Here is a 17,058-nt window from a genome sequence, read left to right as displayed (position 1 = left end):
GTTATTCAACATTTGTGTGTCACTTAGTAACAGCATTTTGTATAAAAAAATAAATTGATATTGTTTAATACAAAATACTTTCATTTGTATTTTTGTTTGCACCGATCTAGAAGGTCAGGAACACGGTCTAGAATACAGTTTTTGCTTTTCCTAGAGGTCATGGATAAGCACAATCATCAAAAAAGGAACACATAAGAACAAATGATCTTTCAAAAACATTTTATATATATGGATAAACAATAAAAATACAGAGAAAAAGCTCTTTGTGGGCTGTTCAAGCCTTACAGGATGGATGATAAACACACAAGCTGCTTCAACTGAAATCAAGTCAAGTAAAATGGTGGAGTCAGTCTGTGCCAAAATACCTCTGGCCGAAGTGAGTCGGTGCAACAGCGTGAACTTCAGTTGTCAGTATAGTGATATCAGGAAATTCCTGAATAATGGACCGTGCACCTGCACACAAACACACACAATAATGGCCATTTACCCAATAGATAAAAACAGTTTCAAGGCAACTTTATTAAATAAAAACTATCCCAAGTGCTGACTCCGATGTGTCTGTACTAAAATGTTAAACCAGGATAGTGATTTTCAAAATTATTAAAGGTGGGTGCATGACCTCTGAAAGCCAATGTTGATATTTGAAATCACCTAAACAAACACGCCCCTACCCCAACAGAATCTTGACCTTCTTTTGATAGACCCGCCCCACACATACGCAACCCAGGCAACAATGTCGGTTAGTAGACACGCCCCTTACTGCTGATTAGGGATGTCATTTTATGCTATTTCCCATATTCGATGATCGTTTAAATTAAGAATCAATGAATCGAATAAACGTTAACAGTAATAGTGCAATAAGCCTTTATTGCAGCAGCATATAGCCAATGACATAAAAGTGTGCGAAAACACGGCAGCTTCCTCACGCACATTAAAAGATTTTATTTTGTCTAAATAACATGCTAGTGGGATTGTTAAATAAGTCAATGTAGTTGGTGTTTTGATAAAATCATCAATTTAAACTTATCTTGTAATGAAATATAATGACTAATAGACACAATGTATAACTCCGCCTTACATGGGCACTCAGGTAACAGTCGCATTTCAAAATAAATGTTTTATTACTATCAAGTGTTATTTGTCTAGTTGTTCCTAGAAACAAGTTGTTGATAAACTGTTTGTTGTACTTATATCCAGGAAGCACACCAGCAAAGATGCTTATATTGTGGAGATGGCAACGTTCCATTAGAAAACCTGCAACAGTCCACTTCGGTAGTGTGCAGCACCTCAGCCAGTCAATAGTGATGATCAATGATAAATGTTGCGGGCGTTCAGAGTGTAACGACACTAAGTTACAGTTTACATTTTACAGTTTCTTGCCATAATTTAAGATTACATTTTAATCTATTCATTAAAAATGGCTTCTGGTCTCCTTCCCTGTGTAAAGCAGCGTTGCTATGCTAATCTTGGAGGCTTCCCTGAAGAGGGTCTTTGGCTTCAGTATCCAGAAGGTATTTGCATTTTCTGTATCGGACCCTATCAGATCCACTGCGGATGCCATTTCGTTGCGTTGGCAGCCAGCCTCATCTCGCATGACGTTAAAAACCCCAGGTGTGTGCTTGGAATCGAGCACCATTGTTATCATGGCTAGTTTAACTTCTGCTGCGCTCGGTTCATTTTTTTCTCCGGTTGTATGTGTTTTGCGCATGCGCCGCACACACATGCATGATCTTCCTTATTCGACAATCATTATGTTTTATCGATTAAATTCTTATCGACAATTAATCAAAGACAGATTAATTGTTAACACCCCTAATAGCTACTTGGCCCGAGTGTTTTTCAAAAATCATGCACCTTGGCTTTAAGGTTTGACATTTTTAAATCATACTGGTCATTTATGTACTAGACTGTTAAAATAATAAGAGATTCACAAACACTAGTCTTTTCTTCTCGTTGTTTGTGTCTTACCATGTGGAGTGGAGAAGAGACTCAGTAGTATAATGTGTTTAGCCAGCAAGCCATGTTCATTCAACACCCGCACAGCTTCTATCACAGTGTTTCCTGTACCTAAACACAATGAGAATTGTGCCCGTTGAAGCCATATTTTAAATACTTAAATGTAGGCTCACATGGAACCTGTGTTTGTTTATTCTTTCATATACAATAACTTCACAAAGTTATTCACAGATGAAGCCAAAAATCTTTAAAATCCAAGGCTGAATGCCTGTGTATGGAGCTTATAACTGAAGTCTACTCACTAAGGATGGGGTACATAAGCAGAACCTTCCTTCTGCTGATGTCAGGAGGGAATTTTGCGTAGTAAACTTTGGCCTTTTGTGTCTCCTCGTCGCTCTGGATCAGAATCTTACCGATACGAATAGACCTGCAGCAGTCCCTCAAGCCCTGCTCCATGGCCTCACCTGTACAGGTAATACATATGCAAGTATTGGCACACATTTGGTTTCTGTGTCATTCAAGTGTGTGTAGATTCATGTGACAGAAAAAGACGTACCACTCCTCATGATGCTAACACCACAGTTTCCCTTTTCAAACTTCACGCCATCATATTTATGTCCTGGATGAAGTGTAGAAAAAACTTTATTTAAAAAAAAGACATTACTACAGCTGTCGCAGCATTATACAGTAGATGATGTTCAAATGCTTTATCGCATCACTTCATATTATTGCCTTCTAGGATGAATCGCTTTGTTTTCTCTGTTCACTTTTGTAGGTCACTTTGGATAAAAGCATCTAAATGAAATGTAATTAAATATGCCAAATATAACAGGTATGATAGCAAGGAGCTTAAAAATAAATCACCATAGTAACAAGCTCACCTGTTGGCGTGGTTACAGTGCATTCACTGTATGGAAGCTGATTGAGACCTTCTTCCACCACTAACCTTATCTGAGAGTAAAACAAACAACCGGATACACTTTAAGATTTTGCTAACTAAATGCAAAACAGATTTTAGTCCAACTATGACCTTAATTTAGCAAACCACAAAAAGTGCTATTCAATAAAGAATGATTAATAACCAATGACATATACACATGACGTAGCTTAAAGGGGTAATTCACTTTAAAATGAAAATTCTGTCATTATTTACTCATCCTCATGTTGTTCTAAACCTGTATGAATTTCTTCTTTCTGATGAACACAAAAAAATATATTTTGAGAAATGATTGTAAACACACAGCAGATGGTGACCATTTACTTTCATAGTAGGAATAAAAAATATGATGGAATTTAATGGGTACCTTAGAATTATTTATCACTATACTTAAAAATATTTTTCCCTACTATGGAAGTCAATGGTCACTATCTGCTGTGTTTACAATCATGTCTCAAAATATTTTCTTTTGTGTTCATCAGAAAAAAATTCATATAGGAGAAGAACAACATGAAGATGAGTAAATAATGACAGAATTTGTATTTTAAGGTAAACTATCCCCAAAGGGGGAAAGTTAACTCAAAAATGAAAAATGAAAATTGTAATTTTCTCATTATCATGGTAATAGCACATAGCTGATTGTAACCATTGACTTCCATAATGGGAAAACAAATATGATGGAATTCAATGGGTACTGTCAACTGTGTGCTCACCATCTTCATTATTTATGACAATAATTCCATAGTATTTGTTTTCCTACTATAGAAGTCAATGGTTACAATCAGCTGTGTGCTTACCATCATTTATCAAATATCTTCTTTTGTGTTTATTTGAAAAAGGAAATTCATACAGGACAACATGAGGATGAGAAAATGACAGAATTTTCATCTCTGGGTGCACTATTCCTTTAAAAGGCTCCTAGATCATGATCTAATGTACATGTCAAACTTTCAGACATTTAAACACAAAGACAACCACTATTCTGCATTATTTGAGGTAATGCTTACCAATCTGTCAGCACAAAACACAAAATCACCTCTACTGGTAGTTCTGGGAGAGACAGAAGAGAGAGAGAGAGCGAGAGAGAGAGAGAGAGAGAGAGAGAAGAAGAAAAAAATCACATTGTGCCGTGATACTGTATCCGCTTTACATGCTTATCAGACAGAAGACACTGATCGGAGGCACAAGATATTTTTTACATTGTTTCAGGTACAACCGGTCAGCTCGTCCTAGTACACGTGTTAAACGCAGTGTTATATCTGTATGACACACGTGGCCTGTATGTTGACAACAATTTGCATCCAATACAAATCCGGTTTAAACGGTGACACTCACTTGTCCCTTATGATAGTCTGAAGCTCTCGTATTTGGTCATTTAACGGCAAGAGTTTCAACTGAGGTCCTATTTGTCGCTGGATGTCGCTCAGGGTTTGGTTTTGGCACGGCCCTTTGTCGTCTGGGCAGGACTCGGCAACGCTGCTGTTGCGGGCAAAGCGGACGTGCTTCCCGGCGTGTTCGGGACTCTCTGTGTTGTTTAGCTGCTGGTTATGGCAAGGCATCTTGTCGATAAGATCCGTTTCCATAGGAGTAACAATAAACCGTAGGAAAACGAAATCTGTTCACGAAACCGACTACTACTGATTGCAGTTTCGATGTAACTACCTCGCCATGTCTGAAGTTGAACAGAGGAAAGTGGGCTTCCACGCACGCTCTGTAAACAACAAACTTGCGTCATATCCCATAGCTTCGTGATTGCATAGAAACGGTGTCAATCAAAACCTTTTTGACGTATAGGGCGGGACACTTTGAGCATCATAACAGTTAGGGGCGCTGCACATGCCTTTATTTTGCATTAAGCTGAATTGTGGTGTTTTTAAAATATCTTTATTTGCAAACGTTAATAGGGAAAAAATGAATAAAATTTCATATAACAGAGGCACACAATGATAAGACACCAGTGTTTTCTTTTTCTTTTTGGGTAAACACACTGTAAAAAAAAAAACGGCAACATTACAGTTTTTCTTTATTATTTTAGCACGTTTTTCGTCTAACCCAAAACATTTCATTCATGCTTCAAAACCTAGTTGTTGTGTTAGTAATTTGGCAGGGCCACCAAAATGTAAAGGTTTTTTTTTGTCATCATGTAAGCCACACTGGTCAAGTTTAGATGTTTTTCACCATGACAGTCAACCCTGGAAATTAAGGTTTTATAAAAATCAGATATTTGTTGAAAATAGTCAATACTGTACATAGAAAAAAATATGAATATTTCTATTTACTAAAGTACATCTAATTTTGTATAGATGTATTGCATGTAAACTGAAAACCCAATTGCTTGTCCAATTACTGTAAAATGTACATTTCTTACATACCACAATTGCTACAAACAAAAAAAATGTACAAAATAAACTTTTTGGTGGACCTCCTGTTGGTCTGGTCAAAGATTTTCATCAACATCACATATAATGCATTGTCATGCACTGTTGTTCAGAGATCTGAACTTATTGTTTTTAAAAAAAGCAAATTGCAATTGAGAAAATCTGTAAGATAAAACAACTTGGTTTTGCAAGTCAATAAAACCTTCTGTTTTAATTGTGTCAAACATTTCAAGAAAAACTTAACAAAAGACAGATTTTTGTGTGGGAATTAATTTTATAGTGGCTCATACAGTACACCATTCTCGTGTAAATGGTTTCACACCCTTTTTGATGTTTTGCAAGTGTATGAGTTTTTTATGTCTACATCAAACATGATGAATATTGATAATATTTGACAATTTTCAATCAACTTTTGTCATTGTTGCCAGGTCTATCAAACTTACTAGAAAACAACAAAAATTTAATTCAATTTCAAATGTATTTATATAATGCTTTTTTACAATATTGCATTGTTTCAAAGCTGCTTTACATGAAAAAAAAAGAAAAACACGAAAATGATTAAATATACAGATTGGTAAACATTCCATATTCTCTAAACATTCTATACATACATCCTAATAATACATTTTCCCAGCATGAATTTATCTTACTGCTTACTATTTATGTACTCATTTAAACTGCGTGTGTGGTAGCTGTTTATCTATGCGAAATAAACAATCTGCAGTGATAGCCGGCTAACGCTTGAAGCCTTCTAAATCTCAGTGCGCATGCGTGTGCCTCTGCACCTGTTCAGCAGTGCGGCGCGCTCCCGCTACGAAGCGCGCCGCCGTGCAAAATATGGGGGCGCGCTCTTTATGGCAGGTCTCGAAAGAGGGGGAGCAGCAGCGCACGAGCGCGCCGTCGTTGTCAGGGACGGGGTACAGCTGGGAAAAACACATACACACGCACGCACACCCCCGTCTCTCTCACACACGCGCATAAGGCAAACGCGACTTTAGCAGAGGCAAGACGTTACTAATGCTGGCATCGCGGAGCGGGAGAGCGTGAGCATGCGGAGCAGGGACTGCAGTAGACCTTTGTTTGTTTCCTGGAAACCCTGGAGCGCGAGGGAATAAAATGGAGTGGTAGGGGCTCCGAGGCGCGAGAGGCGCGTCCACCTGCTGCTCGCCCGGGAGAGAGGAAACATGACGAACCCGCTACATTGAAAGGAGTTAAAAACATATGACAACATAACACGCGCCTGACGATCAAACGGACTTTTAGAACGGGCGGGACGCGCGGCCCTGGTGTAACGGGAGGTGAGTATGTGGGCTGCGCGTGTTTGTGTGCGTGATGCGGTGAGTGGGCCAGTATGACGCGAGTCAAACGCTGCAATGGGGAGAAATGGAGGAGCAAGTGTCAGCTGTCATCATGCGTCCACATTACACATGTGTGTGAGTGAGGGGGAATAGGCAGAGAGATTGGTAAATGGCTGACTGTCCTGCGAGAGCTATAAGTAAAAAGCTATAAGACAGAAACCATCGGTGCCGAATACGTGAGGCAAACCACACACCACACTGACAAACACGCTCTCTCTCTCCCTCTCTCTCTCTCTCACACACACATAGACCATCCCCCCTAAGCCAAGGCCATAGCTACATACGCACTCATGCTCACATAAAATAACACAAACGGTCATGTGGGTATATATTCTGTATGTACTATTTTACGCATGATCATTTTCCTCGCTTTTTGCTTTCGATTGGTGCGCGCGGCTCAGCCTCTGCGACCGATGCGGCATTTGACGATGGGAGATGCAGAATAGAAGAGAGCGTATAATAGCGCACCAGGCCTTTAATAATTAAGGGTGGACTCGAACCTGTTACAGTACATCTCTCTGAATAATGTACATTTTCTCTGTTATCCGAGATGTTGACAGCGTGCTTATATTTCAGGCATTGACTGTGACGATTTGTTATTGATATTCTAAAGTATGAAGGATCTGTCGGTGACCGGACACCTGTCCTGTGGAGATGTTATGGAAGTTTTTTGATGCCATCAACATACACAGCACACCTATGACTTTGTCAGTTTAGGAACAGAGCTAGTTCCCTTTGTGTTCAGTCACCAAAATCAATAACATAATCAATCAGTCAATGAAATAATCGATCATTTGAGTGGACGGATAAGTCTGTTTGTTTCCACAGAGGCCAGAGTTTCAGACAGTATATAAAAATCTTTGAGTTAAGCAGTCAGTCAGCAGCTTTTTTGCATGATGATGGGTAGGGGAATGATATTTTGGTGGCTTGTTTGACTGATTGACTGGGGACAGATTGCAGCAGATTTATTGATCTCTGAAAAGATCAAACAAGCACACCAACATGGATTTAGTCTCTGACTCGCTCGCTCACTCGCTCTCTCTCCCTCTACTCTAATTCCATTGTCTGTCTCCTGGGTGGATGTTGAAGCTGAATAAATATTAATTTCGTTTTTAATAAAAGCAGTTTGCAGACAGTGCCACTGCCCTGTTCTCCATCTCCCTGTCTGCAAACTGCCTTAACACTGGCAGAATGAGCTCAGCTAGGCTGTTCTTTGATCAGCCATGGGGTTTCTCACTGATACCAGAAAAGGCAAATTTTTGGTCATTATATAGCCATTTCCACAGTTGGACAACAGTAAATCGAGTAAAACAGTAAAATAGAGAGAACCGGTGTGGAATTATGAAATCCTCTGAACTTTGAGATTATTTATAAAAGGGGTGTTTGTGAATGGTTGATTACTTTACAATTTTTATATAAAGTAATACAAATAAAATATATTAAGACAATATGCTTGCAGAAACCGCTTTGAGAACTATATAGCTGGGTAATAAACCTGTCATAAAACAGATTTACAGGTCCAGTCAGCTCAATTTACGCAAAACATTTTGATGAAAACTTTTTGCTCATTAAATTTGTGTTCATATTACAAATTGGTTGTGCTTGTAGAACTGGGGCCAGGAAACAGAATGCCCACTCCACACTTTCAATGCTCCTGTGTAATTCATAGATCTTCATTAGGTCAGTTCTGCATTCCTATGTAAATTTACCCTGTGGGAACACTTCAGAATGTGTGGTGGAGATCAGCATTTTTCCCATAGCACTTCCAATGCCATCATATTTATTTATTTATATCACTAAGAAGCTGCATGTATTTTTATGTTTACTTATGTGGCAGGCTATTCTGACACACACACACACACAGCCTGGGGTGAGAGAGAGCGAGAAAGAGAGAGAGAAGAGGGCACTATTTCTTTTCTTTTTCTGTGCTGATACAGAGCTCTTTCATTTCTTTCACATTCTCAAGAGTTGCACTTCACAGTGAAGGGCGATCAGAGGACAGAATGATGTAAAACAATACAACTCACTGTAATACTGAAGAGAAAGAGTGAAAGAGGGACAAACACCGGGCAAGTGCTTGAAAAGAAAAAAAGATTTGTAAATCTTTTACTTAGATTTGATAGCATAATGAAAGAGTTGAGGAATTCTTGTTGATCTATGGATATTTTACCAAGTTCGTATTTTTTTTACTTTCAGCTGTTATACTGTTTTTTTTTTAAGTACCCCAAAAATCAACAATCATTAACTTTGTAGAGCCAACTTCTGATAAACTTTTAAAACCAACAGTTTGTCAGTTATTCTGTTATATATATATTTTTAAAACTCCCATAAGGAACAAAGCTTTTATGCCCGCGGTTGGCGAATGTTTTTAATTGTTTCCAATGGAAGCACAGCGTTTTTTAAAAAAGCCAGCAACTGGCGGATTTTTTCCGCCCTGAAAGCTGGCGCTCGATGGTTTTTCCGCGCTGAGCGTTGAGAGTTGAAAGAAATTCAACTTTGGGTGAAAAGCTCCGCTCGTCAATGTCTCACACGGCCGTCCAATCACAGTGGAGGAGGGTCGGGACAAGTATCACAACAACCAACCGGCTCACAGTTCAAGTATCACAGCTACCAAATCGCTCAGCTGAAAAAACAGCTGGCAGTTGGTGTCCTCCAGGTGTTTTCAGCTGCGTAAAAAAGCTTTGGTGTGTCCTGCCCCTAATGCATTGTTAATTAAACCTAAAGTTGGCATACCTTTCTCTATAATTTCTTACTTATGTGTGCATTTGTTTTTACAGGCTGGTCAGTGGTAATTATGTTATTAAGAGAGAGATTCAGTTCAGACTGATGGATGTTCTACAGGAGTCCCAATTCTCAGGGGCAGATCAAAACCCCTGCCCAGGAGATCCTAGTGAAAATGGTACAGAGTTCCTATGCATGATGCGCAAGAATTAAACGCTGTATACAAATTTGATTTATGCAGGTCATGTTTCTTAATGCAAGTAGTAATAATTATGAAAAGTGTTTCTGAACTTTATACATATTTTAAAAATATTTGAAAATATAAACTTGTTACTTCAAAGGTCTTTGTCTCTCTTTTCATCCTGCAGAACCACATGACCCATTGGTGGATGTTACACATGATCTAAGGCGCTGTGATGACATCGAACCTGCTGTGCTGTCTCTTCCCTCACTCTGTGCCCAGAGTCAGACAGCTGATGGGCCACTTAGCCCAGCTGACCTACACGATGGGTCTGTCTCCAACACCACCTCTTTGTCCTCTCTCTCTTCATTCTCCTCTCTTTCCTCCCTGTCCTCTATCTCTTCTGTGCCCTGTTCCAAACCTGTTACGCCCTGGGCTGTTTCACAGACCTGTGACAGGTCATCCCTCTCTAACATGGACTCGAGGGTTGGAGACTGCCTTAGCTGTCTGATCCCCAAAAACTCTTCAGAACCGGAATCCTGTGAGTCCGTGCTTAGCTTTGCCAGCATCAACTTGCAATGCCTTGGCCCCACCCCCAGCACAGGTCGCTATGGTGATCAGGTTCTGTCTGACCAGCTACTCAGTGGCCCCGCCCATCCAGCTGGAACCAGTGATGGTGCTGAGGAAGGGAGGTCGATGCAGGAGAGTGAATCAGACGATGATCCTGCATCCAGGAGCATATACGAAGGTCTTGGAGAGGAAGCACAGGACTGGAGCTGTTTAGAGACTCTCATCAGTGAGAGCCGTATGGAGCTGTTGGACTTATGCTCCCGCAGTGAACTTGCAGTCAATCTGTTCTGTGAGGAAGATGTGGAAAATTACATGTTTCAGGAGGAGGAGGCAGCACTCAGTACTGATGTCTGCTCACTTAAGATACGCTATGAGTCCTATCAGGACGGAGTGCAGGAGAGGAGTGATTCTGCCCTGCAGGATGAATCTCAGCTAGGTTTCTTTCCCAGCTTACCTTGTAGTAAAAAGGAGCCAAAAGAGAAACCAAACCAATCATCTGAGATTAAGGCCGATGATCATGTGACCCCCAATATTAGCCCAGACAGTAACATTTTTTTTGATCTCAGTAACTCACCAGAAGATTCTGGTGAATTTAGTGATGATAGCTCTTGCACGGGCTCCCCTGACCATGGACTCTCCCTTCGTAATGGCCGGCTGTCCAGAGAAAACTCGAGCTCGTCCAGCCAACTAAGCTACCGCCTCCGAGCTAAGAGGAAGGTGGCCTATCGAGAAGACTACCTGTATGACGTAGACTCTATAGAAAGTGAAAGGAATGCAGAGAAACGTGAGAAACAGCCCACTGGCCTTAAGAAGGAACGTGATGATGACTGGTGTCCAAAGAAAAAGCGGCGATCTAATCGGAGGGAGCCTCCTGTCATTATAAAATACATCATCATTAACCGTTTTAAAGGCCAGAGGCACATGAGAGTGAAGCTGGGACGGGTTGACCCATCACCTGCTGCGGTCTGTTTGAGTCCGAATTCACTGCTGCACTATGAAAGACTCGCACCATTAAAAGCGTACTGGCAGAAAAGAGAGAAGGAACAAGAAGAACAGAATAGACTGACAGCTACAGAAAGAACCAAACGTCTCAATGGTTGCAAAAGACCAAGCAGTACGCTCAAACGAAAGCACAGGATGGCCAGGGTCAGAATACAGCAGATCCATGCAGTAGAGAATTCTCTCGCCTGCCAAACTATAGCTGTCTCCACCAACAATCAGCCAGGGGAGACTGAATCACTGAAAAGCACAGAGGAACCAAAAGAGGACATGGCCTTCGTTAAACACACTGCCAGGGCAAAAAGCAGAACACAGGAAAGAGAGGAGAGAAGAAACGCAGGTAAAACAGGGAAGATAAAAAAATTTAAAAGTGAAGCAAGGCTTAAGTTGAAAATACTAGAGATTGAGCAAGAAGCTGAGACACAAGAAGTCCCTGAGGCCTCTGAGACTGAGCAGTGCACCACATGTTTACCAGAAAATCTTAGCGAATCTTTAGAAAGTAATGTTATTTCAAACGAGACCTCCAGTAGTGTCCCTGAAAAATGCACTTTGACCCCAACTGCTCAGGGGACTGCTGGAAATGCAGAGCTCCTCCCTGGGGGATACCTACAGACTCTTTTGGAAGCCTCAGAGTCATCCAGCAGTGGCAACCTCCCCTATTTCCATTCAGAACTGCAGAATACCAGAGTGCAGCCTGTTCAGAGCTGCGTCCTCTCTCCCCCATCCGAATCTGAGTTAACTCACTCTCCTTCACCTGTGCACCATGGGCAACACCCCACACACTATGCTGAGCCCAACCTTAATGAACCAAACCAATCCATTTCATGGCCATCTCAGCCATCTTCTGAACAGCTGCCCTTCTCACCTGACATTCCAACCCAGTCTCCTGTGATGCCATCAGGCTTCCCCACACCATTGCCTTTGTTAGCAGGAGATGGCACAACTGTGGCAGGATATGGTCAGGTGTCTCTGTCAGGGTGCAGGGTGTCATATGAGGAGTCCCAACCTGAAGCTGATTATGGAATGAGTCCACCTGGGTCTCGGAGTGACAGTGGTGTGGGGCGACTAGTTAGCTTTAACTCCTTAGGGTCGCTTTCTGCCACTTCAAGCAATTACAGCTCACTCAGCCTGAGAGAAGGAGAGCGAGAGAGAGAGGAAGAGATTGCTGAGATAAATGATGGGTTTCTGCCACACTGCAGCCCGCGACTTATCCTACAGCAAAGTCTTGAGGAGGTCGCTCCTCTTCGAGAGTCCACAGACCTCCTGGATATCTCCAACTTTACACCTGACAAATTCCGCCATTCATCACTATCTGAGATGTCCCCACCAGACACGCCTAACCCTTCTCCGCAACTTCTGGGGAACTGTGCGAAAATTGGTGAGTTCCCAGAGTCAGGAGATGCAAACGTACAGTGGAATTGTGGAGTTGTCCCGCAGCTTGATCAAGATGGCGCAGGAAACACACACCTCCTACAGATACACACTTTTAACACAGAGGAGGAAGAAGTGGGGCTTAGAGATCACAAAAACTCGACAAAAAAGGGTGGAAAAAATGGACAAGGTGCTAAAAAGACCAAAACTTCTAAAATGGTGAAAGGAGATAAAGTGAAGCTCCCACGTCAGGGCTCTCGGTCCGTACGAAAGATTAAAGCCTTGCTCGAAGGAAAAGCGGCCAAAAGTGGGGGAGGGTCAGGGAGTGGTGCTTCATCCCCCACCCCATCACTTGGGATGACTGGAGCTCAAGGAGAGTGGCCTAACACTGGAGGTTTGTCAAATGATGACCAACGAGAGTTTCAGGAACCTTCAAACATCCTGTCCAACATAGTGTCCGGCATGGCCGAAGTACAGCGCTTTATGAGGGCCTCCGTGGAACCACTTTGGGGGCCCTGCCTATCACCAGGTCAGCATGCCCTCCAGAGCCAGACACTGAAGATTCTGGGTAGTGCCGCTGACGTTAAAAAGCGTGGTGGTGCCTCAGGGGGAGGTAAAGGAAAGAAAGGAGCTGGTCGTGGTGCTAAAACACTGCCTAAACTTCTCCCACCAGGCTTCTTTCCTCCCCTTGGATTGGACTGCCTCCCACTTCCACACCGCCCAGCCCACAAAAAAATGTATCGTCATAAAAGCAGCGCTAAGTTTGCCCGTGAGGAACTCTTAGCAGGCAAAAGAGACATAAAAGGAGTAGCACTGACTGCTTTGGTAGAGAAACGGAGGTAATATTTTCTGTCTGCCCTTCGTTCCTTCCCCTTGCTCCCTGCCAGATCCTCCTAAAATCCTTTCCACATTTCAGAGCTGCATGGCACCGACTTTACCCACAATCCTTTGCCTGCCCTACTGGAAGGCAGGCACATCCTGCATGTCAGCCCTGCTAAACTACCTACTAGACTGACTGAAGTCTCACTGTCATGGCTGCACCCTACTCACCATTGCTGCTTTGTTGCATTGTTAACTGACAGGTTTTCAGTTGTTTCTGTTTGTATTTTGTTTGTTTTTCTAAAAAGAAAGAATGTCTGTGGATTTTTCTTTAATGTGGTGTTTATCTAAATATCTATTTTTTGTCTTTTTGTTTTCCGTTGCAGCTATAACACTCTATGTGTTAAATCAGTGTCACAACACCACCGTTTAAACCAAGCCCAGCGTCCTGCTCTGTCTCTCAGAAAATGGTTGCCTTCTGTTCAGGGGTCAAAAGTCATGTGTAGTATATTTTGATAAGAAATATTTTCCCCTTGTTATTGTGCCAAACTGTCAGAGCTTTGGGCTTTGACATATTGAAAGAAAAGAATTCTTGAGCAAGATGCTCTTGTTTTCTGAAACTTGCCAGTCTTAAATGAGATTTTTTTCCTCATCGTTGTTTGTTTTTAAGTTGTGATTGGGGGTTCATTCATCTGTGCTCCAGTGAATATCCTCCTGCCAGTATCAAAATGCTGTTGTACACAAACATATGCACTATTTACAAAACAAGATTATATCAGACATGTTTAAATTAATGTGCCAAACTATGAACATTTAAGTGTACAGACATTTTTATCTACGTAAATATTTGCTGTTTTATAACGTGGCAGTGATCGGGGACCGTGTGTGTGCCTGGGATGGGGTGGGGGGTTGTTAATCTGAGATTTACTTTTGTTGCATCACATTTGTATAAACAGCCAGCAGTGAGGAGTCATCTTAAAAGTCAAAAGAAAAATGTTGTTTAATTTCTGTATTTACGCTCCTGACTAGGCATTAGAGGCATGAAGTGAGAGATGCATGATGAGAAATAATGGCAGAGGAAAGATTTTCCTTCCTGTTTTTCTTCTGAATGGTAAAAGATTGCTGTACATGTATAAGAAAGTAACAAAGGAGTCATTCCCGCATATATAATGCATTTCAACGTTTACATCCCAAAACTTCTAGTTTAGCTCTTGGTAAATCTCACGTGTTCTTCTGCTATGATGAAGTTTACTCCATTGCAACCAGTTTAGAACAGGACCAAATCTTTTTTTCTGTTCATTATTTGTAATTTGTTGCTAGTGATGTGCATGCTTTCAAACATGATATGAATTTGTGCTGTGAATGCTGATCCCCGAATTTATTTCTACGTTCTTTTCTGATTTCATAGTTTTTCTCTTGTTAAAATGTTATTTGTTGTGTATAAAAGAGGGAAAGATGACAACCCCCATGTTCCGTTTACTTCATTATTGCAGAATCTAGTCCCAAAATTCCTCTCTTCGAAATTATGCCAGAAGAAAGGACGTTTCTTTTACTCTTTTGGTGACTAACAGAAACACTTTCGAGTTCTTTGACACCACGTTATTGAAACTTGAAGGTTTAAAAACTGTTTCACCAAGCTTAGCTGGTTCAAATACTTTACACATTGCTGTCAATTAATTTGCGTTACATTACTGTGAAAAACATTTCTATGAAAATGTTGGGGGAAACAGGTGCAGATGAGAAGTGACGCTCCGCAGCTGGTGGTGTGATTCAGAAAGTCTTAATTTTAAGGGGAACTAATTACAGTTTTCCCAGCCAAATCAGCCTCACCAAGAAAAATATTAGCCTGTAAAAATCATTTATATAATCAATTTTATATCATCCAAGTGATTTTTCTCCTTATGCTGAGCGAATGAAGATGTAAAACAGTTGGTTCAGGTCCGTTGGCTCAGGGAACCCAACTGCATTTACTTCTGTCATTCCCACAGCTGCCCATCTTTACAGATACAAGCTGCTCTCAGTGCTGCCCCCTGCTGTACTGTTATTAAATGGCACTTCTGTTGTTGAACCTGCCGTAAGGGTCTATTAAAATCTGCAGGACATCTGTGATGTCAGTGCAGTAAGTTGTTGTTCACATTCTGAGAGCAGATCTAACTGAAGGTGTTTATATTTAAGAAGTTATTCCCCTGTAAGTGCATAATGTAAAATTAAAACAGGCATATCAAAAACTTAATTGTGCCCTATTTATGAATGTATTATATTGTCGAGTCGGAAGTATTTTTTTTCATGATTTATTTAACATTACATGTAACTCCTTTTGCCTTTTTCTCATCATCAAGGAAAAAATAAACTGTTTCTACTACCTGGTCAGTCTTCGCCAGGTGGATTCTCAATGACTCTTGATGTAAGAAAAAATGATGACCTGTATATTTTTCATTGTGCCAATTTGTAACATATTTTCTAAGTGTATATTTTTCTTAGAAAGTGATGTGAGGTCGTTCTTACTGTGGCTTCTGTTTTTCCCTTTTCAGCAAGTGAAAAGGTTGCTAATTGCCATGATGTTTTTTTCTTTCTCTCTCTCTCTCTTATTTGTTTTTTGTTTGTTTGTTTTAAACCAAACATTTTAAAAATTCTAAAAAAAAAAAGAAATACATAAAAAACTATTGTAAAGGAGAGAGAAAGAGAGCAAGCTGTGACTTTGTTGAGAGTTTTTTTGTAATTGGACCAATCTTGTTGTAAGAGTGTTGTGCTCTAGTACAAATATATATTAATTTAAAGAAAAAAGAAACAATGAAAACAGACAGTGGAACAATTACACTAATTTGTGATCTCATTGCTGTTTTATAGATTTTCATGTAAATTATTCTAGTATTTTGTTTTTGTTGTATCTGTCACAAAAGTTGAAATATTTGTGATCAAGCCTGTATGGTGACAAATGTAATATTGGTAACTTGCTGAGTTTTGTAATCATGTTTATGGAATAAATATTAATTAAAAGAGCTTTTGATCACTTGTTTCAGTACGGTCTCAGTTACCGTATGATTTGTCATTTAAAATTTGTAAAATTATTTTTATTGTATTATTATACCATTGCTCTGGAACAACATGGGATCAGATTCCACATATATCTGAATACAAATCATTTTAGGAGCATTTTTATTTCAATCAAATCAAAAATACATCTTAAATACCAAACTACAAACTTCTGGCAGCTGAGTGCATTCTCAACTACAAACAAATACAATTATTGTTTAATGCATCTGATGTATGTTTGATTCCCTATACTAATATAGGAAGTATAAAATAAAAGAATTATTGACTCTCACATTGATTTACACGTGGGCCGTCCTAAAACTAAACTTTCTTCTGATTGGTCAAAGCACCCACGCAGTCGAGTTCCACTCTCAAAGTACAACTGTTCAAATTTGTCTAAATTATATACATTTTCATGAGCCCCTACTACAAGTAAACTTGGCATGTCATGCTGCATGTAGTAGAAAGTTTTGGGTCGTGTAAACGTGATGATAAGTTATGAGGCTTGTTCGACTTCATACGGCGCCGCAAGAATCGACAGCCGGATGACATCAAAGTATCGCGAGAGCGAGACGAAATATGATTTCTTGAATCATTCTCGTGGTACTTTGACGTCATCCGGCTGTCGGTTCTTGAGTCGAACAAGCCTATGGCCACGCGGGATTACTATGAGACCACAAGATCATGTGGTCAAATCAATTTATAAATTTTTATCTCGTGACCATGGCACGCGAT

At 40.5% G+C, this 17,058-nt stretch overlaps 2 protein-coding genes across 3 annotated transcripts; one reads left to right on the top strand and one right to left on the bottom strand.

Moving 5' to 3' along the window:
- Positions 1-202: 202 nt before the first annotated feature.
- On the bottom strand, positions 203-4,613 carry uprt (uracil phosphoribosyltransferase (FUR1) homolog (S. cerevisiae)). The gene is made up of 7 exons (XM_065250537.2): positions 4,229-4,613; positions 3,901-3,943; positions 2,838-2,907; positions 2,513-2,575; positions 2,259-2,420; positions 1,969-2,067; positions 203-453 (listed from the first exon to the last, which is right to left on the bottom strand). Exons 1-7 carry the CDS (start codon positions 4,474-4,476, stop codon positions 347-349), a joined length of 792 nt encoding a protein of 263 aa, XP_065106609.1. The 5' UTR covers positions 4,477-4,613; the 3' UTR covers positions 203-346.
- Positions 4,614-5,968: 1,355 nt separating this feature from the next.
- On the top strand, positions 5,969-16,289 carry nexmifa (neurite extension and migration factor a). 2 transcript variants are annotated; one of them, XM_065250536.2, is made up of 4 exons: positions 5,969-6,569; positions 9,407-9,528; positions 9,719-13,310; positions 13,677-16,289. In XM_065250536.2, exons 2-4 carry the CDS (start codon positions 9,456-9,458, stop codon positions 13,804-13,806), a joined length of 3,795 nt encoding a protein of 1,264 aa, XP_065106608.1. In that variant the 5' UTR covers positions 5,969-6,569; positions 9,407-9,455; the 3' UTR covers positions 13,807-16,289. The 2 variants fall into 2 exon arrangements, with proteins under 2 accessions (XP_065106608.1, XP_065106607.1); XM_065250535.2 differs by lacking the exon at positions 5,969-6,569 and adding an exon at positions 6,586-9,313.
- The last annotated feature ends 769 nt before the right edge of the window (positions 16,290-17,058 follow it).

Source organism: Paramisgurnus dabryanus, chromosome 5 (genome assembly GCF_030506205.2).
Source record: "Paramisgurnus dabryanus chromosome 5, PD_genome_1.1, whole genome shotgun sequence".
NCBI lineage: Eukaryota > Metazoa > Chordata > Actinopteri > Cypriniformes > Cobitidae > Paramisgurnus > Paramisgurnus dabryanus.
Note: the sequence above shows the minus strand (reverse complement) of the source record. Positions and strands in the feature narration are given on the sequence as shown.

What these genes read in the sequence shown, in the direction of transcription:
- uprt (XM_065250537.2), bottom strand. Translation starts at nt 4,476, where the DNA reads ATGGAAACGGATCTTATCGACAAGATGCCTTGCCATAACCAGCAGCTA. An exon ending in CAGACTATCATAAGGGACAA is followed by an intron (nt 3,944 to 4,228) that starts GTGAGTGTCACC and finishes TGTCTCTCCCAG; the next exon opens with AACTACCAGTAGAGGTGATT. An exon ending in TCTCTTCTCCACTCCACATG is followed by an intron (nt 454 to 1,968) that starts GTAAGACACAAA and finishes GTTTGTGTGCAG; the next exon opens with GTGCACGGTCCATTATTCAG.
- nexmifa (XM_065250535.2), top strand. Translation starts at nt 9,150, where the DNA reads ATGTCTCACACGGCCGTCCAATCACAGTGGAGGAGGGTCGGGACAAGT. An exon ending in AGCTGCGTAAAAAAGCTTTG is followed by an intron (nt 9,314 to 9,406) that starts GTGTGTCCTGCC and finishes TTGTTTTTACAG; the next exon opens with GCTGGTCAGTGGTAATTATG. An exon ending in GCTTTGGTAGAGAAACGGAG is followed by an intron (nt 13,311 to 13,676) that starts GTAATATTTTCT and finishes TTTCCGTTGCAG; the next exon opens with CTATAACACTCTATGTGTTA.